The sequence below is a fragment of the Poecile atricapillus genome, chromosome 7 (genome assembly GCF_030490865.1).
Source record: "Poecile atricapillus isolate bPoeAtr1 chromosome 7, bPoeAtr1.hap1, whole genome shotgun sequence".
Lineage (NCBI taxonomy): Eukaryota > Metazoa > Chordata > Aves > Passeriformes > Paridae > Poecile > Poecile atricapillus.
Window position 1 is genome coordinate 25,776,801 of NC_081255.1, and position 25,648 is coordinate 25,802,448.

The 25,648-nt window shown below is 49.1% G+C and overlaps 2 protein-coding genes across 2 annotated transcripts; both read left to right on the forward strand.

Moving 5' to 3' along the window:
• Positions 1-445: 445 nt before the first annotated feature.
• Positions 446-11,783, forward strand: LOC131581103 (cytochrome P450 4B1-like). The gene is made up of 12 exons (XM_058843003.1): positions 446-645; positions 4,551-4,695; positions 5,333-5,377; positions 5,913-6,040; positions 7,544-7,668; positions 7,784-7,935; positions 8,505-8,611; positions 9,116-9,306; positions 9,767-9,900; positions 10,048-10,112; positions 10,321-10,403; positions 11,041-11,783. Exons 1-12 carry the CDS (start codon positions 466-468, stop codon positions 11,207-11,209), a joined length of 1,524 nt encoding a protein of 507 aa, XP_058698986.1. The 5' UTR covers positions 446-465; the 3' UTR covers positions 11,210-11,783.
• A 6,362-nt stretch (positions 11,784-18,145) lies between these two features.
• LOC131581216 (cytochrome P450 4B1-like) lies at positions 18,146-24,742 on the forward strand. The gene is made up of 12 exons (XM_058843248.1): positions 18,146-18,456; positions 19,314-19,455; positions 20,167-20,211; positions 20,296-20,423; positions 20,842-20,966; positions 21,061-21,212; positions 21,390-21,496; positions 21,663-21,853; positions 22,147-22,280; positions 22,704-22,768; positions 23,473-23,555; positions 24,249-24,742. Exons 1-12 carry the CDS (start codon positions 18,274-18,276, stop codon positions 24,415-24,417), a joined length of 1,524 nt encoding a protein of 507 aa, XP_058699231.1. The 5' UTR covers positions 18,146-18,273; the 3' UTR covers positions 24,418-24,742.
• Positions 24,743-25,648: the final 906 nt, after the last annotated feature.

Genomic DNA, 25,648 nt, shown 5'->3' on the forward strand with positions numbered 1-25,648 from the left:
CGCGGTCGCTGCCGGGAGATGCTGTGCCGGTCGGCGCTGGGATGCGGCTCACAGTGCCCGGGAGGGAGACAGGGAAGGAGAGCGGGAGCTGTCAGCCGGGATGCGGGATGGGAATGAGTGGAAATGAGGGTGAAACCTCGTGAGGCAGGAATATGTGATGAAGACCTCGGGAGGAGGAATCCCAGGGCACGGCCTTTCGCTCTCTCTTCAGCCTGAGGTCCCGGCGCGGAGCCAGCCGGTGCCGGCGGCGGGGACTCGGGGCGGGCAGCAGCTCCCAGCCGGTGCGGCGCTCCCGCGGGATGCTCCCCTTCCCTTCCTTTCCCTTCCCTCCCAACAAGCGCTGCCGTGATTTGGCAGCCGCTCGGACTCTGGACCTGCCTCTCCGCCCCGCATTGGCTGTCGCGGCCGGTGCCGCCGGGGCGCTGGGGGACACCGGAGGCAGCCGCCGGCGGCTCTCACAGGGCGATGAAGCTCCTGTGGCTGGGCGTGGACGTTTCCAGGGTGCTGCACCTGGCCGCCGTGTTCTGCCTGACCTGCGTGCTGCTGAAAGCCATCCAGCTGTTCCACCGGCGGCGGGAGCTGCTCCGGGCGCTGGCCGATTTCCCCGGGCACCCGACCCACTGGCTCTTCGGCCACGTCCTCGAGGTGCGGGAGAACCGGGTCTGCGCTGCCGGGAGCGGGGGGGAGTGCGGGAGCAGCTTTCCCGAGGGGCGTGTGGGAGTGAAGCTGGTGGGACTTGTCCCCGTGGTCCGGGAGGATTGCTGGGTGGGTGAGAGGTGGGTATCCCTTTTCCCAGCCAGACCAATGCGCTTTCCTTGTCTGTGATGGTTAGCGAGAGCACGGCTCACGCAGAGCTCCCGCAGGCTGCTGCAGACTGCGCGGTGGAAAAGGGTGGTGGCTGGCTCGCCAGGGAGGAGAGCGCTAACACAGGGTGGCATCGGCAAGGTCATCCCGGGCTGTGAGCCGGCATCGGTGCTGGAGGCAGCAGAGCCGGGCTGCTCTGTCCTGGGCAGGCTCCGCTGTCACCTCTCTGCTGCTCTGACGGCCAGGGCAGGGCTGCTGCAGCTCTCCCCGCGGCGCTGAGCTGGGCAGATGCTGGGCAGATGTTCGCTGATCCCGGCGTCCAGGGGCACTTTCTCTCCTCTGCCAGCTTACATCGGCCTCACGGCCAGGTGAACCAGACAGCTGATCATTCTGAGCCACGTTTCAGCCACCAAACACATCACAGGCATTGCATCCAGCTCATTGCATCCAGCGCAGGGGCCGTGGTTCTTCTTACAGTTGCATTAAAGTCGTGAGTAATTAAACCCACATACACAGGCGAGCCTGGTTCTGGTCGTTGGTGGCAGGGATGACGATTCCCCGAGGTATGCACTTGCCCACACAGATCACCATCGCTGCCTTGGCAAAAAGATTTTCGCAAGTCATCAACAGCCTCACGAGGTGTAACTGAGCTTGCTTGATGAGCACGGCTTTTACATACTTCCTAAAGGCTGCTTAAAATCACCTTTCCCTCTGCTGGGCTGTGCTGATGTCCTGCCGTGGCCACTTCTGTGGTGCATTAAATACCTGGCACCCTGAAAAGTGTCTGGGAAGCCAGGAGGAGACCTCACTGTCTCTGAGCTGTGGCAGTGCCAGTTTTGCTGTGCTGGACGGGACAAGCAGTCTTTTGGCAATGTAAGCATGAGGATGGGCCAGTTCAGGGCTTTGTTACACTGCCAGTTAGACTTTAAAACTGCAATTATATTAAGGTTGTTCTTCTGTTTGTTAGTTGTGACTATTTGTCCTAGAAGGAAATTTAACCATTTGTGCTGTTAACCACTTTTAATCACTTGCTGTTATCGTGCCTAGGTTGTTCGTGCCTCAACTTTTACCTCAGACAATGTTTGAGAATTCCTTTATTTAAGATTTAAAATTTGCTGATTAATGCTACTGAATTCCCATCGAGCCAGCAAAGAAACCGGCAATTCTCTGGGCACACAGTGAGCACAGCTTTTGCACACACCTCGAGGAGGACCTGTGAGCTGTGTTCAGGGAGAGCACTGCCATTTCCTCTTCTGATTTAACTGGTTGTTTCCCAGTTTTGATCCAGGCCAATTTAGAATCTCAAACGCGTTTGTCATGCTCTGGGTGGATCTCCTGGGAATACATCACTTTTGTTTTAAAGCATTCTCTGCGTATTAGTCTCTGCTTTTCCAAAGCACTCAGTAGAAATGACATTAAAATATCAGGAAGAGGTTGTGTAGAGCTGTTCAGTCTCACTGCAGCAGCACGGCTTAGTTAAAACCCAGAGTGCCAGCCCTGAGCTGACCAAACTCAGTGCCCTTGGCCGGGGTTGGTGGGAGGCAGAGGAGAGCAGGGTCATTGCTCTGCTGGCCCAGGGAGGGTGTCAGTCCCTCGGCAGCCCTTTTTCCACTTCTGTGTGGTGAGGAGCCAGCCCGGCTCTAGCTGCTCACAGCACACCCTTATGCTCAGATTTCAGCTCATGTGTTTTCTCTTTCGTTTGCTATCAGTGTGTAGTCTTTAAAAGTGCCCTTAAGCTTCTTCCCAGATGCTTTTAGTGTTGGATCAATTTCAAAACTTGCATTTCAGTACGAGATCAGGCAATTACCTTTCTTTCTTAGATCCAAGTGGGGTTTGTGCTTTTCTTTTCAAGCCCCCAAGGGAAGAAGAAGTACAAGTTATGGTCTTTCATGCAGAGACATGTAGCTGGAGCCCTGATCAAGGCATGAGCGCTTTCTCTGCAAGCCTCTGCAGCTCACAGAACTTTACACCCTGTGCTCCAGGGCTACTCGGTGCAGCAGGTTACTTACCTTGAGGGTAACCTCTCCTCTCTGCCAGCACAGGGGTGGTTCCTGATAGCACAAGCCAAGGATAGAGCTCCAAAGCAAGGTTGGATGTAAAGGCTTCTAGGATTAGGACTTCTTCCAGCGAGACTTGCCCAGGATCTTCTATTAGTTCCATTGTTTGGGTTTTCTTTGTGATCCACGACAGGAGAAGCACAGGCAGATCTATCAAAGGGAGTTTCACATATTCAGGTGTCACTTAGCTAAAGGCACTGTGCCATGTCCTGCTTCTGCTGGCATTTGCTGAAGAAGTGGGTGCTGAGGAGGGCTTCCTCCTTTTGCCCCAAAACTTGATCCCTGAAGCCAGAGAAATTGATGGTTCTATTTATTAAGTTCAAAATCTTGAACTTGAGTGAGCAAACCTGAGCTTTCTGTAATAAGTAATAGCTGGTTGTAGTTCATAATTCTGCTGAATGTGGGAGACACATGGGATGTGCTGCAGGGACCCCCCAGTTTGTGAGGAAGGGGGGGCTCAGTCTTGGAGCTGAACCTGGACATGCCCCTGGCAGACACCCCATGACTCACGAGTATCCTCTCCAAGACAAGCCGCACGTGGCTGATTATTTGATGTGGATGATTATTTGAGTAGGAGCCATGTCCTGGGTTGAGAAACACCAGCCAGACTAAAAGCTGAGCTAACTCAGAACTAAAACAACTGAGCAAATATTCACTTAATACAGTCAATAGGGTGACTTTGAGGCTGATTTCTGAACCAGAATGCTGATTTAATTAACTTTCAAGCTTCAAGTCAAAGCAGCAGTAGCTATGTCAGACCTAGCTTATCAAAATCCTTCCCCCTGCATATTGGCCCAGAGTAGTTCCTCTTCAAATAAAAAAAGAATCTTCCATTGTTTTGTCTCTGTGGTTTTCCCCCCCCTGCCTGTGATTGTGGATCTTTGCACTTGTTCTTTGTCTATTGCCTGTACATAACAACACAGGCTGTAAAAGCAATAAAGTGGTGATTGCTTCAGAGTCAACCTGCCACTGCTGCTGATATGAATGCTGGTGCTCACGCTGCTCCTCAGATTGCAGCTTCCAAGGACAGGAGATAAATCTTTCTAGGAGCACCAGCTCCTAGAAATTTTACATTGCCTGTAAAATTCAATTCCCAAAAATCAATGAATTCTTAATGTAATGTTGTTAACCAGCGTTCCCTTCTCTGTACAAATTGGTGACTTTGGACTGATTCTGTTGAATTTTTCCTGGACATTTGCCTTCTCCACCTAAATGTCTGGAGGAGGCTGTGGTTTCCCACAGCTGCACTGGGGCAGGTGTAGCAGTGATGCTGTTGGCTGCTGTATTTTCCCCCAGCTGCAGGGTGCTAATTGCTCAGCCATATGCAAGTGAGAATGTGGTTGCATGCCACAAAATGCAGATGCTGTCTGGGGCAAATCTGAGTCCTCTATGGGCTGGCCATGAAAAAAAAAAAGAGAGCAGATAACACATATGAGCTGATAGGCACCACCACGGTGCCTAAGGATGTTCTCTAGCTTAAGATAAGTGATAAAGAAGAATTATAGGAGCTTTAAAAGTAGCAAACATCTTTACTTCCCATGCTCTGCAAACACAGAGGAAAAACACCTTGTTTGTCCTTACCTGGTTTTGTGCTCAGAAAGACACTGAACTTTTAAGACAGTGTATTGGGAGATTTTTTTTTCCCTCCAAATCTGTGTATTCTTTATTTTTTTTCTTCTCCTCACCTAGTTTCTCAAGGAGGAAGAGGTGCTGGACAAGGCAGAGATCTGGACACAGAAGTACCCACATGCTCACCCTGTGTGGTTTGGCAGTTTCTCAGCATTTCTGGCTATCACTGACCCTGAATATGCCAAGGTTGTGTTGGGCAGAGGAGGTGAGAGATTATGGCTTCAGATGGGGAGCAGCAATTTTTCAGCAAGGCAGGGTTTCACAGAGAGGTTTTCTTGCAGAAATCATTTAAGGCATGGAGAGATACCCCTCCTTCATGTTGTGCTCTGGGTACTTCAGGCACAGGGCTGCAGGGCTGAACTGACTCCAAATCCATTGCTGGAAAATCAGACTTCCTCAAGTGCTTCTTGAAAATTTAACTACTCAGTGCCTGATCCCAGCAAAGAGAAGACACCTGGGAGCTTTTTTCTAGGTTCAGAGTTCTGGCTCCTACTGCAAAGAAGTATCTTTTGTGCATTGAGGGGAAAGGGTGCTGAAAAGGGGTGTCTGAGAGGGTTAATCATTTATCACACTGCACAGACTTTGGACTACCAATATTCTTGTTTTTTCCAGTGTGAGCATCTGCTTTTATATGTGTTTATTGCAGCTGTCAGAGACAAAGTTGTTTTGTGTTGAAATACTGGGAGTATTTCTGAAATACTGTGAGTGGCAGAGATGTCACTGATTTTGCTTCATACCCAACCAAATGCAAGAGCCCAGAGGAAGCTTTCAGCTGCAAACCTGGATTCACGCTGTTGAAACATTTACCATTTAATTTTCTCTTTCTTTGTTTTTTTTTACAGATCCCAAGGATAATGTCAGCTATAAACACCTTGTCCCATGGATTGGTATGTATTCCCAAGGCTTTGCCTGCAAGGAATGATTCTGAAGTTAGTCAAAACCACACTAAAAATAAACAACATTGTACCTGTTCCTTGATGGAATTATAGCTAAAAGCTTCCTGAAATTATTACGTTTACTGAAAAAGGTGCTAAGTAGTTCTATTTATTTTCAAGGAAAGAAAGTTCAAACACGTACAAATATGTACAAATACTTACATTTCCATAGATAGCAAAGACTGGTGATGGGAAAAGCTTAAATTCATCGGAGGACTGGTGAAAAATATATCTGGTCTGTTCTGAGCTTCTCTTTTCCAGTAGTGTTGGTGTTTCTTTTCAGAGACACCATTGTGCCATCTTGATGAGCAGGGCTTTGCTCCGCTCTGGGAACCCTGGGACTCATGGCAGCATTTGGAAATACCCTTTCCCAGCAGCTCAGATAGCAGATTTAGTCACACTCTGAGCAGGCTGAGGCTGTGTCTGCAGGCAGCTGAGAGCAGCCTGCTTGTGCCCAGTAAAGCATGCCTCACCTGTGTTTCCCCAGGGAAAGGGTTGCTGATCTTATATGGGCCCAAATGGCACCAACACCGAAAACTCCTGACTCCGGGGTTTCATTACGACGTCTTGAAGCCGTACGTGGGGCTGATGGCAGAGTCTACGAACGTGATGCTGGTAGGACTCATGGTGCTCCTCTCTCTGCCCTGTTTTCTTTTCCCCATCCTGTCTGGTTAGGAGGTAAATGCTGGAGCAGGGTTCTCATTATCTGGTAGTTGTAAGGACACGCTGTGTCCTGGTGGTCAATCTTTCTGAGTCACCCCAAATCCCTGCCCTTGAGCTGGAAGGGATGGGCATCCCCTGGAAGGGATGAGCAGGTTGAGCCTCTCTGCAGTGACAGTGCCCCTGGTACTGCCTTGGGATCCTGAGATTTCAGGATTAATGTTCCTGCCATCCCCAAACCGTGCATGATCTCAGTTCCAATGGCAATTTCTTAGAAGTTAAAGAATTGAGGTAAATAAATGTTCATAATAAATCCATCAAAAATAAAGGTTGGAGCAGAGCTATACTGTGACCTAAGGTTGAAGGGTATTATTTGCTGTCAACTTGACTGGACTGCAATCCCTGCCATGCCTCATAAACAGTGAAAATGCACTGTTCTTCAATCCACTGGTGCTGGCAGGATGGAAACCAGTAGGAATTACAGAAGGGCACCAGGCTTTGTGCATGTGAACTGGAGGATTCTGCATGCTGGAGCTATTCCTTCTATTTTACCTCCCCCACTCCAACCTCCCCAGCAGCTTCAAACAGATCCTGGCTGGATTCCTACTGGCCCAGGGAGCAGCCAGGAGCCGGGGGCTGGAGAGCCAGGAGAGCTTTTGCAAGGCTCGGAAGTGCCTGGGAGTTTGAAATTCCTTGTGCCCGAAGCCAAGTGTGTGAGCCCGTGCCACCAGGTGGCAATCGTTGCATGTGCTACGGACATGCATCTGTCCCCATAAACCTGGTTTGGTGCTGTGGAGCTCAGATGTGACCCTACTCCTCCCTCCCCTCCCTTTTCAGCTTTTAAGTCCACTCGTTCTTTGCAGCCACGTGGGGACAGAGGATTCATCATCTCTTCATGTCTGCTGGGGAAGAGAGGCAGGATTTCTAGTTTCTCTAGTGATCCCTTATACAAAAAGTTGAGCAAGAGCTCCTGTATTACTTGCTGGCAAAACACGCTGCCACAGAGCTCATGTGACAGAGAATAAACCTTGCTCCAAAGTTTGCATCTTGGGCACCAAGCTCAAATGTGCTCAAGAACACAGCCAGTGAAGCCAAATGTCAGCATATGTTGCTTCTGTACAGAAAAACATCCTAATAGAGACCTTGGTAACTCCCCATCACCCAAAAATGCACCTGTCCTGGGCTTCTCCAGGGTGTCCTTGCCTCAGGATAGGGTGTAGCAGGCGGGGCTCACCACCACCAGGATCCAAGAATAGCTGCCTGAGGCAAATCTCATGTTAACCATCCCACTCTTGGCTTATTGTCTCTGGGATTCTGCTGGCAGCTAATAGATCCCGGTTTTTTTTCCCCGTTTCTCTGGGATGTATCTCTATCTGAGCACTCATTTAACCAGGGGGTGACTGCAGATCATGCAGATCTGACCCTTGTCTTCTCTTTTCTGTCTCCTTTGTGCCCTAGGATAAGTGGGAAAAGCTGACAGCAGATGGGAAGCCAGTGGAGCTCTTTGAGCACGTCAGCTTGATGACTCTCGATAGCATCATGAAATGTGCCTTCAGTTGTCACAGCAACTGCCAGACCACCAGGTCAGTGCTGGCTGCCCCAAACCCTGGCAGGAAGTTTGCAGCTCAGAAGGGAAGTGGGCAAATTGGTTGTCACTATGCTCCCAAATTTACAAGCTTCCTATTCCCTTCTCTCCAGGAAAAACAACTACATCCAGGCCGTCTATGACCTCTGCCACATGGTGCACCAGCGCCTCCGCATCTTCCCCTACCACAATGACATCATTTACTGGCTCAGCCCCCATGGATTTCAGTTCAGGAAGGCCTGCAGGATTGCTCATGACCACACAGGTATTCCCTGCTGGCATCTTCTCCCAAAACTTTGGGCAGAGGCAGTCAGGCTTTCTCCTTGCCTGTGCAGTGATCCTGCCCAGACGCTCAGAGCTGAGATCCAGGCAGGGCATCAGCTTGCAGCTGTGGTCTGATCTAGGCATGAAGCAAAGGAGTCTCACAGCTCCTGGGTCATTAAACTGGACTAATGGAGGAGTTGCCCTCTGGAAATGCTCCTGTAAAATGGCCAGAGACTGGTGAGACAAGGGAATGGGCACTGCAGGCAGCACCAGTGCAAGGAATGATTTTTCATTCCAAGCCAGGCATGATTTTAATGCATGGGGGGTGTGTAAGGTAGGCTGAGAAACAAACTAGGCAAAGAAGTTTGCAGGAAAGGATGACAATATCCACGGCATTTGTTGCCATACTGCTGAAAAAGCCAAAGTGCCTGGGATGCAGAAGCACAGGTCAAATGCATCATGGGCTGAGCAGTGCTCACCTCCTTGGGTGAGGTTTGCATTCAAAGGAAGGACAGTTTTGAAGCTTGGCATCTCCTGACCCTGCTGAACCTTTAACCCTTTCTCCCCCAGACAAGGTGATCCACGAACGAAAGGAATCCCTTAAAGATGAACGGGAATTTGAAAAGATCCAGAAGAAGAGACATTTGGACTTCTTGGACATTCTGTTGTGTGCCAAAGTGAGTGATGAAGAGTGTATGTGGCAGGACACAGAGTGCAAAAGCCAGTCAGTCTTTGCAGGGGTGCCACAAACCACCAGAGACCCTCAGGACTGCACAAGCCATTAAAAAAAATAAATTAAAAAAAAAAAAAAATTAGCCCAGTCCTGGCTAATTAATTGAAGAGAGACCAAGGTGATCCAATTTTCCATTGTTGAAATGCTGGCAGTGTCTTTTTGGGTATACAGCATGCAGAAGGACTTTGTAGTTCTGGTGGTTTAGTGTAGGGGGATAAAGAGATTTAAAAGTGAAGGGAAAGGGGCCCTGAATTGAGAGTTAACAGACATTGATTTTGATTATGTGTACCCCACAGCACTATCACAGCCCTTTTGTAACAGCTGAGAGACTATAATGGCCCCTACTGGCATATTTATGTATTCATATGTATATATGTCTGTGCATGTGTTACTGTAATACACATTAATTTCATATATATGGGCACTGAGAGTGTCTCTGGACTGTCAGGATGAGAATGGAGCTGCACTATCTGATGAGGACCTGCGTGCTGAGGTGGACACGTTCATGTTTGAGGGCCATGACACAACAGCCAGTGGCATCTCCTGGCTCTTCTACTGCCTGGCAATACACCCTGAGCACCAGCAACGGTGCAGGGAGGAGATCCAGGGCATCCTGGGGGACCGGGAGACAATCCAGTGGTAAGGTTGCACCATTTCCTCTGCTGGTAACTCTTTTCCTATCGCTACCATTTCTAAGTGAGTGATGTCTTCAGAAGCTGGGGGTGCTAAAGGTTGCTGCATGCACAGGGGCTTCACAGGATGGAGCAGATTCTCCAGCTAAGTCTGCCACGCTGGAAGGGAAATTCTGGATGGCGTCCCAAGTCCTGGGCCACCAGCACTACTCTTTGCTCTCTCCTGTTTTCTCACCACAGGATATCATAGATGTGCTTTTCGCTGTCACTTTGCACTTGCTCTTGTTGAGTGGTTGTTCAGAGGTGTCCTGGCATCCCCAGCCCCCAGCAGCCTGTGGCTGGGCATTGTGGGTCCCTCTGTTCTGCTGCAGGGGGGTCTGCTGAGGTGCTGGATGGCTGTGGGTGAAGGGACCCCCCAGCCCAGGCAGTGGGGGGAATGTGGGGCTCAGCCTGCCTTGTCCCAACAGGGAGGACCTGGGCAAGATGACTTACAGCACCATGTGCATCAAGGAGAGCCTGCGCCTTTACCCGCCGGTGCCTGGCGTGTCCCGGCAGCTCAACAAACCCATCACCTTCCCTGATGGACGCACTTTGCCAGAAGGTCTGTAAATCTCACTCCTGCTGCACAAAACTCTGCTCTCAGGCACCAGCTGCATCCTGGCTAGCACAGATGTTCAGGCAGGGCTGTGCAGATGTTGGCTGGTTTCCTTGTCACTGAGCCCTTTGCTCCTCCTCAATTGTTTTCCAGGCAGCATCACTGCAATAAGCATTTACCTCATTCACAGAAACCCTGCAGTATGGAAAGATCCTTTGGTAAGTTTTCTTTTGATCTCCTAATATTTTTTTCCCTGTGTGATGTGCCTCTTCCCATGTACTCTTCACCTGTTAGCAGGAGAGAAGAATTCTCTCTCTACTATGGGGTTCTTTTATAAATTAAAGGGTGTCACATTTCTCAAGATACCAGTCAGTACTGTCTTCTTTAAATAATCACTTTTTCTCACTGCATTTTCTTAATTTCCAGGTGTTTGACCCTTTCCGTTTTTCCCCGGAAAATGTCTCTGGCAGGCACTCTCATGCCTTTCTGCCTTTTTCTGCTGGAATGAGGTAAAGGGAATTGAACACTGAAGGAGTAGTCAGCAGAGACCACCATCTCCTGTCCTGGCCCTGCAGAATTACATAGTTAAACAGTTAAATGAGGATATAAGTGTTTGTACAGCAGAGAGGTTCTGATACCAGCAGGCAAAATGGGAAGGCAACATTGCCAAGCCCCTTCTGGGGACAGGGAAGTGGCTCCCAAAGCAGTGGAACATCCTGTTGGCATCCTGTAGGGAGCCTGCAGCATTCTGAGCTCACTGCTCTCCTCTCCATGATGCAGAGACCCCACCCCACCCTCCTGCCCTTTGATTCCCTCCTTCCCCCCTCCTCCCAATCCTTCCTTTTGCCCTGTGCTGACTCCTGCAAGGCAAACACCTTGCAGACCTTCCCTGCATGGAGACCCACCACTTCATCCCTGCTGGCCTTTGGCTTCCCCATCTCTCTCCTTCTCCGTGCTCATCACATCACGAGCTGCCCCTGTTCCTCTCAATTCCCCCTGCTCAGCCCATGGTTTCACTGCCCAAAGCACTGCCCGGGGCCCCCTGAGCTGCCCAGGGGGAGGAGGTGTGCTGGTGTGGGAGGGCTGGGAGGGCTGTGTGGGTTTGCTCTGCGATGGAGTTGGCTGAGCTGCTCGGTTTCTCTGCAGGAACTGCATCGGGCAGCAGTTTGCCATGAACGAGTTGAAGGTGGCGCTGGCTCTGACCCTGCTGCGCTTCGAGCTCTTGCCCGACCCTGCCACGCCTCCCCTCAAAATAACTCGGATCATCCTTCGCTCCAAGAATGGGATTCACCTGTATTTAAAGAAAATTCGCTGATGCTGGAAAACATCCTGCCTTCACCAGAGGGAGGGACCAAGCAGATGACGGGACAATGTTTCTCTGGGGCAGAAGTGTAGGGCAGGATTTGGGGATGAGGATTCCTGATCTCTGTGCTTCGTCCACCACCTGAAAGCCCTTTTCAGGCTAAGCCCAGGTGGCTGGGATGACACTGCACAGACCCACTGCCATCTGCTCCAGGGCACTGATCTGAGAGCAGCCAGGCATGGCCACACTGTCCGTCCCCTTGCACTGCCATAAGGGCTGGTCTGGCAACATCTGCAGGGCCCACCAGCCTCCTTCTTACCAAATCCTGCCTTCACACTCGTGCCCTGGCCAAATCCGTGACCATTTCCAGCCCTGCTCCGTCATCAGCACCTTCCTCAGTGCCTAGAGGTCAGCCCTCCTCTCCTGCAGTGGGGGCAGCCTGTTACAGACCTCTGTCTCACTTCTCACACTCAGTGGGTCTCTGTTTTGATGAAAGCACTGATTCCAGTTTGAGCTCTGAAATCGTGCCCAAACTGCAAAATATTCTGTAATTTTTGTCTTAATAAACCAATAATTTTTCTTGCAACAGCAGCTGTGTTGTTTATATTGCTAGTGCTTGCCTGCTTCATCATAAATGCAGTGTAAAACCCCTTTAGAAATGGAAGATGGAGAGGAAGCCCATGAGCCGCAAGAGATGACCCTGGACAGGCCAGGAAACTGCCTGTGAGTCTGCAGCCAACACAGCATCTCCTTCCATTCTTTAACAGGGGTCCAAAAATCAATCAGCAGTCAAAGCTCTGATAATTAAAAAGTGTGTTGGGCCAGGGGGGGTCCCTCTTTTTTCTTAGTATTATTTTATTTTCTTAAGCTGATAAAATTATGAGAGTTGGTACACTGGAGGACACTAGTGAGCTGTCCTCTGCCTCTGCAGGAATCCTTATTGGGATGGAATATCACACATCAAACTGTGAAGTCCCAAAAGCTGCTGTTGCAATTATCATCACAGTGATGTCAGCTGCAGCTCCAGGATGGTGAGAAGGCTGCTGGGCAGTTAGCAGCTAGCTTCATACAGCCTTCATCTGCAGAGTCTGGTTTGCAGGGATGTGCTGGGACAGCCCAGGAGAAAATCCTCTTGCTCCAGCTGCCTGTCCCCTCTTCAGACACGAGGTGCAGCTCTCGAGCTGAAATCAGAATTAAGCAGCGGAGAGAGAACAGAGTATGCTTATCAAAATGTCAAAAGTTATGAAACTGTGAGACACCACAAGGTCTTTGGAGGGGCATGTCCGGATACATAATTATCCTGATAAATTGAAAAACTGCTGCAGTGAATGGAGGCGAGTCCATAAGCACAAGAGCAGGCACAGACATCGCACAAAACCAAGAGAAAAAATGACTGACAGGCAGAAATTTCTCCATTGGATGTTGTGTACACAGAGAGACAGAAAAGGTAATATGAATCAATAATATCCTGCTGTTGCAATCACAGCAAACATCATACTTGGATGCAAAAACACAAATATTTCTCAAAAATTTTTCACTTATGCCTCTTTCAGCGGATGAAATGAGACAGTGTCCTTCAACCCTGTTTGGAGATTTAAGTACAAAAGCAACAGCATCTACTCCAAGCTTACATATTCTAAAGTGCAAAATGAGAAAATTTTTAATCAAAATAACTGAAGTAACCAGAAGTAAATTACATACATCTCTGTATGGGATGCAATTTTCTTGTAAAGACAAGATTTCAAAAAAATACCATCTAAAGAGGAGTGGAGGAACCTTGGCATTCCAAAGTGAAAGATTAAAGCATGAGACTCTAAATGGAAGAGCAAAGGCTGAAATCATGGCATACCCAGTGAAAAAGGGTAGTTTAAAGAAGTTCACACTAGGGGACTTTGACATAACAGTCCTCATGTAATTAATGGCAGCTGCTAAATTGCATTTGGATAGATACAGATTTCACAACATCAAGCACTCCCTAAGATTTCTAAAGCCCTGGCATAGGTTATTTGGGGAATCTGCAGCAGTTTTAGAAGTTGGTGACTGGTTTTACTGAATATTCCAGAAGCCCAGAGGAGATAATGGATGTGGTAAAAGGCTGGGGCAGGTTTGGTTTGGTTTTTGTGAGTGGGCTGAATTGGGGGTACACAAAAATCTGCACTGCTTCTGTTCCAACTGGACTGTCCCACACATGAATGTTCCTGGCCCTGGGATGGAAAAGCCTGACTGCTCCTGTCTTCATCCTGTTCAGTCATTGTCCCCCTCGATGACTTTTAGGGTTCACTAAAAAGCTACCTCTCCATATTTGAAGAAGAAAAGGGAAGATGCTCTGCAGTTTTCTCACTGTCCTCTCAGACTTGTGCTTGTGGCTTCTTTGCATGGGAAGGGAGCAGAGCCTGGTTTCCCCTGCAGCCACCCAAACCTAGCATAAAATCTGTTTATAAATCTCTCCTTGGTGCTGTCACCCCCTAGGCCAGGAGCTGGGGACACCCTGCTGAATGACACCACACACGGCAGCCCAGCTCACGGCTTCCCTGAGCCACATGGGCCAGCACTGCATGCCAGGCAAGCCAGCCTGCATCCCACATCCTGCATCCCACATCCTGCATCCCACATCCTGCATCATCCCACACCCTGCATCATCTCACACCCTGCATCATCTCATCTCCTCCATCACAGACCTTCCATGGCTGCCCTGCTTCTGAACTGGAGAGCAAGGCTGAGGCTGCAAAGGGGCTTCTGGAACTACCAGTGCCCCAGTGCCAGAGTGTCATTCTAATTAGGAACGGCAGAAAGAACGACACGGACTCTCAAAGGAGTCAGAACAGGAGAGAATCTCTCAGTTTATTGCTCCAGGCCTGTTTTATAGACAGATACGTGGAAAGTACAGAAAGGAGACTCTTATTGGTTAGTAAACTACTACATCACCATCATTGGTCAGTGGGGCTCACCATCCCCCTGACCTTCTCCTGCAAGGAAAACAAGGAGAGCAAAACAACACCTGCAAGACTGTTTTGTTTCCCTGAGGATTGTTTTAATTCTTTCTCATGTTTTTCCCAGGTTACTTTCTCAGGCAAGCCTGAGGAGCTATGCGGCCTGTAATTTGTACAGGCACTCTGATTCAGATTTAGCATCCATACCAGAGCAAGCCAGATCTTCCCAGAACTTGATCCCTGAGAGCAGTTCCCCACATTTACCTGTCCCCTCCTATGTACGAGAGACATGGTTATAATAAAAAGACCTGGTCACATGGGGTGTATTGCTCACTGCAAGAAAGACAGTCAAGGACCAGCTGCAAAGGGCTTACCTCCTTCTTTAATCTTTCCCTACTTTCTGCAGAAAGGGTAATTGCAAAGATGATGGCCTGACCTTGGGCTGCATGATTCAGACCTTCAGATAAGTATTTTAACAAGAGCTCATGGGAGTGGCTGTATGAGGTGAAGCAAGGGCAGGTCTTTATTTCACTTAAAAATGTCTTGAATTTTTCTCATTGAGGCTTGTTTATTTGACAGCAGCAGGACAAAGATGCCACCTACTCCCGCAGTTATTGTCACCAGTGCTGTGCAGCCACATCCTGGTCATGGGAAAGGTGTCTGTTTATCTCAGTTCGGTGGTGGCACTTTTTTGGATGCTGCCAGGCCTGTTGGAAAGAGCAGGACCAGCAGGGAGAGCAGCTGGCTTGAAGCACCAGGAGTGCAGTCCCTGCACAGGACCCACCCCACTCTCCAGGCAAATTCACTGTCAGATGGCACCAGCAATTTCCATCTACACTCCACAGGGATTTTACACTGGAAGCAGCCTGTAAATTAAATAAGTATTGCAACATATTTGTAAGACAGCTGTACTAAATGCTTCCAGATATACATTCATCCTCGAGACATGTGTGGTCAGATGGGATCCAGGCAGCTTGCGTTACTCTGCAACACTTGCTGAGCTCTTGCCATGGTTTTCTCATCTATCATGTGTTTGGGAGCTTGAAATGCTATTATTTTTTTTGGCATTACTGCTACATTTCATCTGTCATCACTAAGTGCTGCAGGAACACACAGGGACAGATGAGCCTCGACTCTTCTTCCTATCTGAATAAACACAGGCACAACCAGGGAAAGCAGCTGCTGCAAGGTCATGCTCTGGGGCAAAGTAGACACTTGCCACCTAAATTTCACCTGCCCAGTAAACCACATTTTCTGCAATGAATTCCAGCAGTGTGAGTTAAATCAGTGAGGAAAATCCTCTCCTTCTGCTTAGGTGTCTAAAGTGAATGGACAAATTCCCTAGACCCAGAAAGCAAATTCCACAGCCTGCAGTGTCCAAGGTTGTTGTATGGGATGGAAATTCTTCAGTGTGACTGGGTTGTTTTATTGATGGCCTGAACTCTTGTGGCCCCAATGCCATCACGTGGACATCCACAGCATTGAGCCAACCCTCCAGAGGCTCTCTGCAAATGTTTGACAACTTTCCAAGTGTCCTTTAACACCCAACTGCAGTTTCACCAGTCTCAAAGGTTCAGAGGGTCAAGCCAAGTTTCTGTTCTCCCTGCCAGCCTCCCCAGATCGCTGTGGCAATCAGAAGACCCTTGTGCCTGCTTTTTCATGCTCAGATCTTCTTCTGGAGTCCTCCATCACCACGGCTATAGATTCTCCTGGTGCTAACAGATTGTTCTGGCCTTGTCCCAGGGCCTTACAGTGATCAAACCAATACTGTCCCTTTTCACTTTACTTGCAGCTCTGCAGCAACTTCACTTTGCCTTTTGAACCTTCATAGTTCCGTCCCCTGCAAAACCCCCTGAATTTTCTTCCCCTGGCTCTCAGCATTCATGGCTTCTCTTGCTGTGAATCCTCTGAAATACATGAGAAAGGTTTTTCTCTCTCCTCCACCAGTGAAATATACAATGCAGAGGTTGGAGGCTGGATTAAGTGCCCAGTTTTTCACCCATGATGCTTTTTTATCACCCAAGATCAGATTCTTGCTCCAAATTCCCAAAAATGTGGGTTTAGCCACACTGTCCCCTATGTTCCCTCCATATCAGCTCAGCACTTGACATCTCACTTGATTTGCATGACAACCTATATCCCTTGGCTTCTTGCTCAACAGTGGTTATTGGTTATTTTATAACTATAGGGAAGCCAGTTTGATAAAAATTGACCCTGATCATCGTTAAACTCATTCTCCAGGGACTTTGTCACCATTGAGAATTTCTGTGTTGTTATAAAACTTATAAAAACTTATAAAAGTTTTATCTACAGCTGCACCAGAAACTGGCCTGGCCTCTCCACCCGTGGGTATGGAGGTATTTATGGGTTATTTTGTAGGGGACTGATGAAAGGTGCCAGCCAAATCCAGATTGGTGAGTCTGGTGATGATGTAGGTACCACAGGACATTCCAAACAGCTCCACTGGCACTGAACAAAGGCTCAACCATCAGACCTCCCTCATTTCCTTGTGCAAACCTTGTGAGGGACCCAACTACACAGCATCTTATTATTTATGAATACCCTGCAAGTTTTCACAGGAGAGTTTGTCATGTCAAAATGTGTCCTTTATGTTCTTTGGCTACAGCCGAAGCCCTCCCTAATAAATGCCTAACCTGGTTACAGCTTTCTGGCTGGTAAAGATCAACTTTTATCTCTTCCCTGAACTTTCATGCAGGTCCAGCTGGCTCACTATAAAAAGACACACAATTTTCATGAATATGGCCAAGTGTGTGAAAAGGCAACACTGCTCAGTGTAGCACCTACCAGGGATGTTCTCCAAGGCAATGACAATGAACATCAGACAAACAGTGGGTTTTTTCCAGCAAAATGACTCTACGAGCAGAAAATGTGGGATATGGCATATTGTAAAAACTAAAGGGAAGTGCCCAAACATCAGAAGTCCTCTGTCTCAGAGACGTGTTACATTGAAAAGAAGCACTCACAAAATTCAGCAGCCCTTATACTGTAGCCCATCTATCAGCCTCCACAGCTGATAACCCATTTAATCCTCAGTAAACCCATTTAATAACATCCCAAGACAAAAACGGGACATTATTTCAGCCCATATGGGGATCCCACTTTTTATAATATGCATGCAAGTCACCCACACACATCAGACTTCCAGGCCCAGTTCTCCACCAGCCATTCCAGGATTATGGGATTATGGGATGTGAACCCAGGTAAGCAGCAGGATCTGCACAGGGATTGCAAGGAGGGTCCTACCTGGGCTCCAACCAAGCATTAGAGAGGTAAATGCAGAACCATTTTGGAGAAGGTGAGGTGGACAGAGGAAGGAGAGCTTACCAGGCCTGTAGAGGGAACAGGGCCTTGCCATCATCCCTCCCCATCATGTGCCCTCAACCTTGCTGCAGCTCACATCTGTTCTGTGGGTGCTCTGCAGCCTTTTCCTCTCCTTTTCTCATCTACTGGCCATGGTAATTCCTCTGGACAGCAGTTTTGTCTCCTGGCTTGTCCGTGGAAGGAGCCCTTGGGGAACAGGGCCACATCCCTCTCATGCTGCTGGAGTTATGTCCATTCTCTGGATTGCAGCCCAGCAGAGCTGGGTGATGCTGCTCTCACCTGAGCACTGCTGTCACAGGTGAAGGTGGCTGGATCCACTCACTGAGGAGGGGTGGCCTGTGTGTTCCTCACTTCCTGGGGGCAGGTGAGAGAGAGGCTTCTACACCTGAACTCTCTGAGGACAGCACAGAGCTCAGCTAGAGCCCCAGCCTGCCTACATCTCACCTCCTCCCTCCTCTGGCTTCATCCACCTGGGCATGGAGGACTGTGGCTGTGTGTGACAGCGCTGCTGGGACTTCAGAGAACGCAGGAAATATTCAGAGGCTGTTTGTTCTCCAGGTTGCAGGCATAGGCTGCAGAAAGCAGGTCAAAGGGTGAGTGAGTTCACAGGCTGCTGGCTGGGTTGACACAGTGCTTGCCATGATGTTCCAGCAGCTATAAATTGCTGTCAGCTCCACTTCACCAGGGTCAGCTCCTGCAGAGGAGGAGGGAGAGGGTTTTTACCTGCACTGAGCTCTCCACCTGGCTCAGAAGTGAGAAGAGCAGGCAAGAAAGAGGCAGGACAAGGCAGCGTCCTGGAGCAGCATGGCATCTCTGCTGGACCTAGCCAGACCTTCTGCTGTCGTCCTGCAGCTGTCTGTGCTGCTTGCTGTAGTCTTTGTGCTGCTGAAGGTGCTCCAGTTGTACCAGAAGAGGAAGAAACTCATCAAAGCTCTGGAGGCATTCCCTGGCCCCCCAAAACACTGGCTCTATGGCCACAATCACCTGGTAAGGAGTGAGCTGGGCTCAGCTGGGGTGGGTTTGTCACAACTGTGCACGGTATCAGACAGGATGAGAAGGACTGGATGGGGTGTGTGTGTCCCCTGCTCCTGTCTCCTCCTACAGGAGAGGACCTCTGCACAGGGAATGCTGCCAAGGCCTCTGCAGGGCAGGAGGAAGGGGTGCTGGATATATTGTGTGCACCATTTAACAAAAAAGAGTCATGCTCTTTTCAATCATGCCCTTAAACAAAGAGTTATGGGACTTCCCTGAAGTTATTTAAATATGAGCAATCATAAAATGTCTCTCTGCTACATGAAACCTTCTACCAATAGGAGTGTCTTACCCTAGAGCCACTGAAAAGGGCATGGCCACAAAAGCAGGGTGTTTTAATGCAGCCATTTTCATCATTCTCTAGTGAAGATGTCTTGCTTTCACACTGCATGCCCACCTTGCACTGCTGAAACTGGGGAACAGGGGTGTGACAGCCTTGGTCCTCCTGGCACTGCCCATGCCAGCTGCAGCTCCCAAGTGCCACACGGGGCTGCTCCAAGCCCAGGCCATCCTAAGGTGTCTCAGCTGCCACCAGCCCAGCAGGGGACTCTCCATGGAGCTCTCTGGTGCTGCAGGGGTTTGGAGGCTCAGGCAGCTTTGCCTCTTGCACACAGTCCCTCTGCAACACTCACTCTCCCCTCCACCTGCAGCATGAGAGCTCCTGTGTGGCAAGCAAGTCCTCCCACTCTTCCTTCATTTCCTAAGAGAGAACGTCTTGCTTGTGCTTTCCATGAGACTGCAAGTTTAACCTCTGCTCTCCCTGGCATGTCCCTCTTCTATCTTTATTAATCCCTGATTAACTCTCATTGCAGATAGGTTCTAAAAACTTCTTAGACCAGATAGTGTCATGGGGAGAAGAATATCCCTATGCCTTTCCCAGATGGTTTGGACCAGTCCTGCCTTCTCTAATCATCCACCATCCTGAATATGCCAAAAGCGTACTTGGCCGAACAGGTGAGTCTCTACCTCCAGTTTTGAGAAGTCTTTGACACTTTCCTGCCAAGAAAATACTGGGGAACTTGCCTGGAGTTATCCCCTCTGCCAGCTTCCTTCACAGCTATTGCAATTCTTCTTTTGCTCCTCTTCACAAACTCCCAGGCTGCCCCAGGTTTCATGGAGCAGTTTGTAGTCCTGTGCAAAACAGAGCCCAGGTGCCTGTTCCTTCCAATTTCCTGTCAGTTCCCAGTTTGAGGGTCATCTGTCTTATTGTCTTCTTTGGCCTCTACCACCACAATATTTGTGCTTCCCAGTAAACCCAGTAAAAATTGTGAGCTGTCATGGCAATGGCTGTCAGAAGGCATCTTCAGTCTTCTCCTCTGCTCCCTTCTGTGGAGCATATGAGTGGTACATACATGGCCATCCCCAGTAACTCCCATCCATTGTTCTCGGTTTTGGAATTTGCCATGGCTGCTTCTTTTCCACACACATTTTTTTTTTGTTCTAACTTTCTCTCTTTTTTCAAGTCCACTGCTGTCATAATTGTAGATGATCACTTTTAAACTACCTCTGGTGGTACAGTATTTTAAATATTGAAATGAGGTGAGATTAATTCTATCATGTGATTTAGAGGGCGAAATCTAATGCAAATTTATCCTGAATTTTCTCTTTTGTTGTGTTGAATTCATTATTTATTCATACATTTCTGATATCTGTTTCATTTTACAGATCCCAAGGCTAGTGTACCCTACAAATTCCTAATTCCCTGGATTGGTAAGTCAAAAGCAGCAGTAAGGCTGTCAGAGCTGTGATCAGAGCCTGCAGGAGCTGACTGTGCCTTTGCTGTTTGTGCTTCAGGGGAGGGGCTGCTGATCTTGGAAGGAGGCAAATGGTTCCAGCACAGGAAGATGCTGACCCCAGCCTTTCATTACGATGTGCTGAAGTCTTACGTCACCCTGATGTCAGACTCAGTCAAAGTGATGCTGGTAAGAATCCCCACTCCTGCTACTTTTACCTTTCAGCTGTGAAACGGTGAAAATAAAAAAAATGAGTGAGAAAAAGAGACAGCACTTAGAGAGTTTCTACTTTCACTGAATTTTTGGAGTAGTTTTAAGGTGCTAAAATAGCTCCCCTTACCTTCCTTTGGACATTCCACTCTTTCTCTTTGTTTGCCAATAAAATCAACCACTGCAAGAATAACCTCTCATACCTTGATGTGTATCCTTTCATACCTGGGAAAAGAAATGTGCAGAGGAGTTAGATTAGGTTCATGGACTATATAATGAACTAGGGCCTCTGCTTCCAGAAAAGAAAGCAATTTTCAATGTGGGTCTGAGAAGAGGGACAGGAAAATATGACCATAGATGGCAGTCTGTCTCTCCTTACCACTGGCTCTCCCTCTAGGATAAATGGGACAAGAAGATCATGGAGAGGAAGTCAGTGGAGCTCTTTCAAGACGTCAGCTTGATGACACTAGACATCATCATGAAGTGTGCCTTCAGTTATAATTCCAACTGTCAGACTCAGAGGTCAGTGACTGAATTTCCAAAGCCTGGCAAAGCAAGCCCTCCTGTTTCACCACTCATTTTGCTAACACCAGCTTTCACCTCGGCCTCCTTACAGCGACTCCCACTATTATATTAGAGCTGTTTTTGACCTGACCTACCTCCTGAGCCAGAGAATCCAGTCTTTTTCCTTCAAGGATGTCTTCTACAACTTGACTAGCAAAGGCCATGAGTTTCAGGATGCCTGCAAGCTGGCCCATTCCCACACAGGTATTCCTGCCCTTTTCTCCCCAGTCCTTTCTCCCAGCTGAACCTCTCCCCTACTTGCCCCTGGAGTGGCCAGAGGGTTACACATTAAACAGAGTCCAAGCTGATGACCGAGTGGTCAAATTCATGAGGGTACTCTGGAGGGGCAGGATGCACAGAACTCACCTCTCCTCTGTGCAGATCAGGTAATACAAGAAAGAAAGCTGTTGCTCTCCAATGAGAAGGAACTTGACAAGATCCAGAAGAAGAGGCACCTGGATTTTCTGGACATTCTTCTTTGTAGCAAGGTGAATGTTTGAAATGATCCTACCAAACGCCAAACAGAACCGTGTGGCACCGAGGGTGTGTCAGCACAAGAAGGGAAACACAAGAGACACCAAATCATAAAAGTCCTTTGGGTATAAGAATAAAAGACCCGTGTGTTCAGGAATGACATGATCTCCTCTTTCTTAGGATTCAAATGGAGTTGGACTGTCCGATGAGGACCTGCGTGCCGAGGTGGACACCTTCATGTTTGAGGGTCACGATACCACGGCCAGTGGCATCTCCTGGCTCTTCTACTGCATGTCACTGCACCCAGAGCACCAGCAAAGGTGCAGGGAGGAGATCCAGGACATCCTGGGGGACCGAGATACCATTGAGTGGTGAGCTAGGACTTCTCATTCCTTTATCTTGAGCTCTTTTAATTTACCCTTGAAGGCCTTTGACAACCCTCCCAACATTCTTCTCCCTAAACTGGAGAGATAAGGATTTGATGGGTGGTCTGTTTGGTGGTTGAGGAATTGTCTGGAAGGTGGCATCCAGTGGGTCGTGGTCAATTGTCCAGATCAGTGACAAGTGGTTTCCCTCAGGGGTCTGTACTGGGACAGAGCAGTAACATCTTTGTCAGTGACATAGACAAACTGAGTGAGTGCATCCTCATCAAGTTTGCTTTCAGGGAGGACCTTGGGAAGATGACCTACACCACAATGTGCATCAAAGAGAGCTTACGCCTATTCCCACCCGTTCCTGCTGTGTCCCGACAGCTCTCCAAACCCATCACATTTCCTGATGGACGCAGCTTGCCAGCAGGTCTGTGGAGTTTGTTCATCCTTTGTGCTGCTGTCTGTGACAAGTGAGGCTTTCTTGCTCTGTGTGGAGGGGATAGAGGGTTTTCCAGACTCCCTTCTCTCTCCTGTATCTGTACAGAGCTACCACAGCTTGCTGCAGAGTGAGTCTGGAAAGGCTGGCCAGACAGAGTCCAAGGACATGCTCCAGAGCTCAGAGGAGACTTGTGGAGTGTTGTTCCTGTTCAAGTGAAAGTGATACACTGATAGAAATAAAGGGACCCAGCTCTGAGGTCTTTGTTTTTGACATGTGAGGTTTTCAGGAGATCCCTGCCAGATCTCCTGCAACAGCCCCTGCAGAGCCCAGGGAGGGAGAGCATCCCCAAAACACCTCTTCTGCATTTTCACTCTGAGGTGTCATAAGCTTCTTCTCACTTTTCTTTTACAGGCTGCCAGGCTGGAGTGAACATATTTGCTATTCACAGGAACCGGGATGTGTGGGAGGACCCCGAGGTATTTCACCTTGATAACAAGAAAGGGAAGATGGTCCCTGAGCCCAGACATCCATTCCCCTTGAACAAGGCAGTCTGTGCCCCCCTCTTATGGTTTTTTCCCCCCCCTTGTCATTCCAACAGTCCACATCTAAATGCAAAGTTCAATCGAGTTACCAAACACCCCAAAGGCTTTGAACATGACAAAGGGCTGTGAAAGGGTGTTCAATAGTCTCTCTTTGTGCATGGTGACACAGAGATGCTCTGAGTGCTCTCAGCTGCCCTGCACACACTTAGAATGGTATGACAAGTCCCAAGCCCCACAAGACAGTGTGTGATTTGAAGATGGTGTTTTAGAGGCTTCAAAAAATAACTGGAAAGTTTGAAGAAGGGTGCATAGCTGCCTCTCTCCAGTGGCTGTCTGGAAAGCAGGGATCAGGCATGCCTGGAATGGAGGGATCCTGACTTGATCCTTGCTGCCATGGATGAGAAAACACTTGCAGGCAGCTTGAGCGTTGTAGTGGGTGACCTGGGTATCTCCAAGGGGAAGATCCACTCATTGGCTTTGTAGAGAGATGAATGTCATCTGCTGCTCCCCCAGGAAGAGCAGGGCTCACATCCTTCCTGGCTCACATCCTCACAGCCCTAACCTGGGGACCAGGGAAGAATCTGGTGCAGCTCAGATCAGGCCAAACACCAACCAAATGGTCTTTGTTGCTCCCACAGGTTTATGATCCCCTAAGGTTTTCTCCAGAGAACTCAGCACAGAGGCACTCCCATGCTTTCCTGGCTTTCTCTGCTGGATCCAGGTGGGAGACCCTTCATCTCTTTCCTTCTTATCAGGCTGCCTTGCATGTGAGACTTAGCTCAGATGTGAGCTCCTAAGGCTAATCTCCCTCAGTCTGCACAAGCCAAGTTTGCTTGGCCAGCTCAAGCAGGCTTTCCGTAACAGGATCTCCTATTACAGCATCTCCTGTAATAGGATTTCCATGCTCCATCGGCTCTGTGGTCACTGTAGGATTTCAAACATTTTTCTTGTGGCTTTGTGGAGATATTTACATTTTCTGTTGCCTGCATTGGGAGCACCACTCCCTTGTTTAGGGGTGAATCCCTCAAAGCCAAGGGGGCCAAGTTTCCATGGTTCTCGTGCTGTATCAATAGACAGATGTAGGATGCTGAGGTCTCAGTAGCTCGCAAGAGGATCACCACACAGAGCCAGAAATATCCTTTTGGAGGTGTCTGGGCTTTTAGCTGGATCCTGGCTGCAATTCCTAATGAAGTAAGCCCCTGTTCTCTCAATCTTGTATCTTTTTTCAATGTTTAATAATAAAATAAATAGCAATACCCCACCACAGAGTTGGGTGCATCAGGGGCTTTACTAGATAAGCTGTGGTGTCATCCTCGCAGCAGATGGAGGTCCCCCAGCTCACACATGGGGTGAGTCCAGCTCGGGGGTGGCTGGGGAGGATGGCAGCAGCTGGAGCACTTGTCACCCTCCACAGGAACTGCATCGGGCAGCAGTTTGCCATGAACGAGATGAAGGTGGCGCTGGCTCTGACCCTGCTGCGCTTCGAGCTCTACCCAGACGTATCCAAGCTTCCCATAATGCTACCACAGATGGTTCTCAGGTCCAGCAACGGGATACACCTGCGTTTGAAGAAGATTTTCTGATCCCACAGGGTACCATGGCAGGGAGGCAAGAGCCCCCCCACAAGAGACACCCTCCACTGTGGATACTAAATCCAAAAAGCAGGCAGGGAACAGAGCCTGTGTGAAGCCAAGTCACACAGGCTTCTCACTCTGGCCTGAGGAAGCATAAGAAGGAGTCCAAACTGTCCTTGGTTAAGGACAACAATCTGCAGGTGGTGATCCACTTAACCAGTGATGATGATGTGTTGCTTTAATGACCAATGAGAGTTTACCTCTTAGACCTTCTCAAACATGTGTATAAAAGATGATTAAGAATAATAAACTTCGGTCTCTTGGACAATGAAGCTAAGGGAGTCAGCGTCGTGTTTCTCTCTGTTCCTAGCACAGTGCGACACTCCACCCAGAGGTTTATGAGGGGATCACCAAACAGACCCACAGTGGCCACACTGGACCTCTCCCACATTAACCCCTGTCCCACTGTTGTCCAGAGGGGCTTGCTGAGCCCACAGACACCAAACCCAGCAGGTCCAGTTCCCCTCCTTGCAGGGGGAGCAGCACTGCTAAGGGGGTTCCACAGCATGGCTGAGGCTCATCCTTCACCTCCACAGGCATCCTCCATGTCCTGCTCATCCTTCACCTCCACGGGCATCCTCCATGTCCTGCTCATCCTTCACCTCCACGGGCATCCTCCATGTCCTGCTCATCTCCTCATCTCCCACCTGCCCTCATACGCTCCCTGGCAGTACCTCTGTCACCTGCCTGTGGGTTTGTCCCATTGTCAGTTCCCCACTTGGGTTTGACAGTGGGTTTGACATGGTTTGCACGGCTGCCTAAAGCCTGGGCACTGTCCCAGCACAGTCCCTGCCCTGCCTGCAGCCTGGGTGTGCTGGGCCAGGAAGGCTCATCCCGGCAGCCTCACTGCATCCCCACACACCACGCCCCCAGAGATTCCAGCTCTGGTTGGCACTGTGCCCACCATTATGGAGATGAATGCCTGTGGTTCTTTTCTGCCCCAGCTCTGAACTTCCTTGAGCTGAGGGTGCTCAGGAGCCAGCACAGAAAATGCCACCAGCTAACCTGAGGAAGCAGTTCCAAAACCGCTGGAAACAGCGTGTGCTCAGCATTGTTGTCCTCTCTGAAATGAGAATAAAGCCTTGTGGGGATGATCTCCAGGCATGGCTTTGGCTTCCTCTGCATTTGGGAGCCCAGCAGGGTACAGGAGGAGTCCCAGCAGGCCAGAGGCAAGGCTGCA

What these genes read in the sequence shown, in the direction of transcription:
- LOC131581103 (XM_058843003.1), top strand. Translation starts at nt 466, where the DNA reads ATGAAGCTCCTGTGGCTGGGCGTGGACGTTTCCAGGGTGCTGCACCTG. An exon ending in TGGACGCACTTTGCCAGAAG is followed by an intron (nt 9,901 to 10,047) that starts GTCTGTAAATCT and finishes ATTGTTTTCCAG; the next exon opens with GCAGCATCACTGCAATAAGC. An exon ending in CAGTATGGAAAGATCCTTTG is followed by an intron (nt 10,113 to 10,320) that starts GTAAGTTTTCTT and finishes CTTAATTTCCAG; the next exon opens with GTGTTTGACCCTTTCCGTTT.
- LOC131581216 (XM_058843248.1), top strand. Translation starts at nt 18,274, where the DNA reads ATGGCATCTCTGCTGGACCTAGCCAGACCTTCTGCTGTCGTCCTGCAG. An exon ending in ATTCCTAATTCCCTGGATTG is followed by an intron (nt 20,212 to 20,295) that starts GTAAGTCAAAAG and finishes TTTGTGCTTCAG; the next exon opens with GGGAGGGGCTGCTGATCTTG. An exon ending in ACTCAGTCAAAGTGATGCTG is followed by an intron (nt 20,424 to 20,841) that starts GTAAGAATCCCC and finishes CTCTCCCTCTAG; the next exon opens with GATAAATGGGACAAGAAGAT.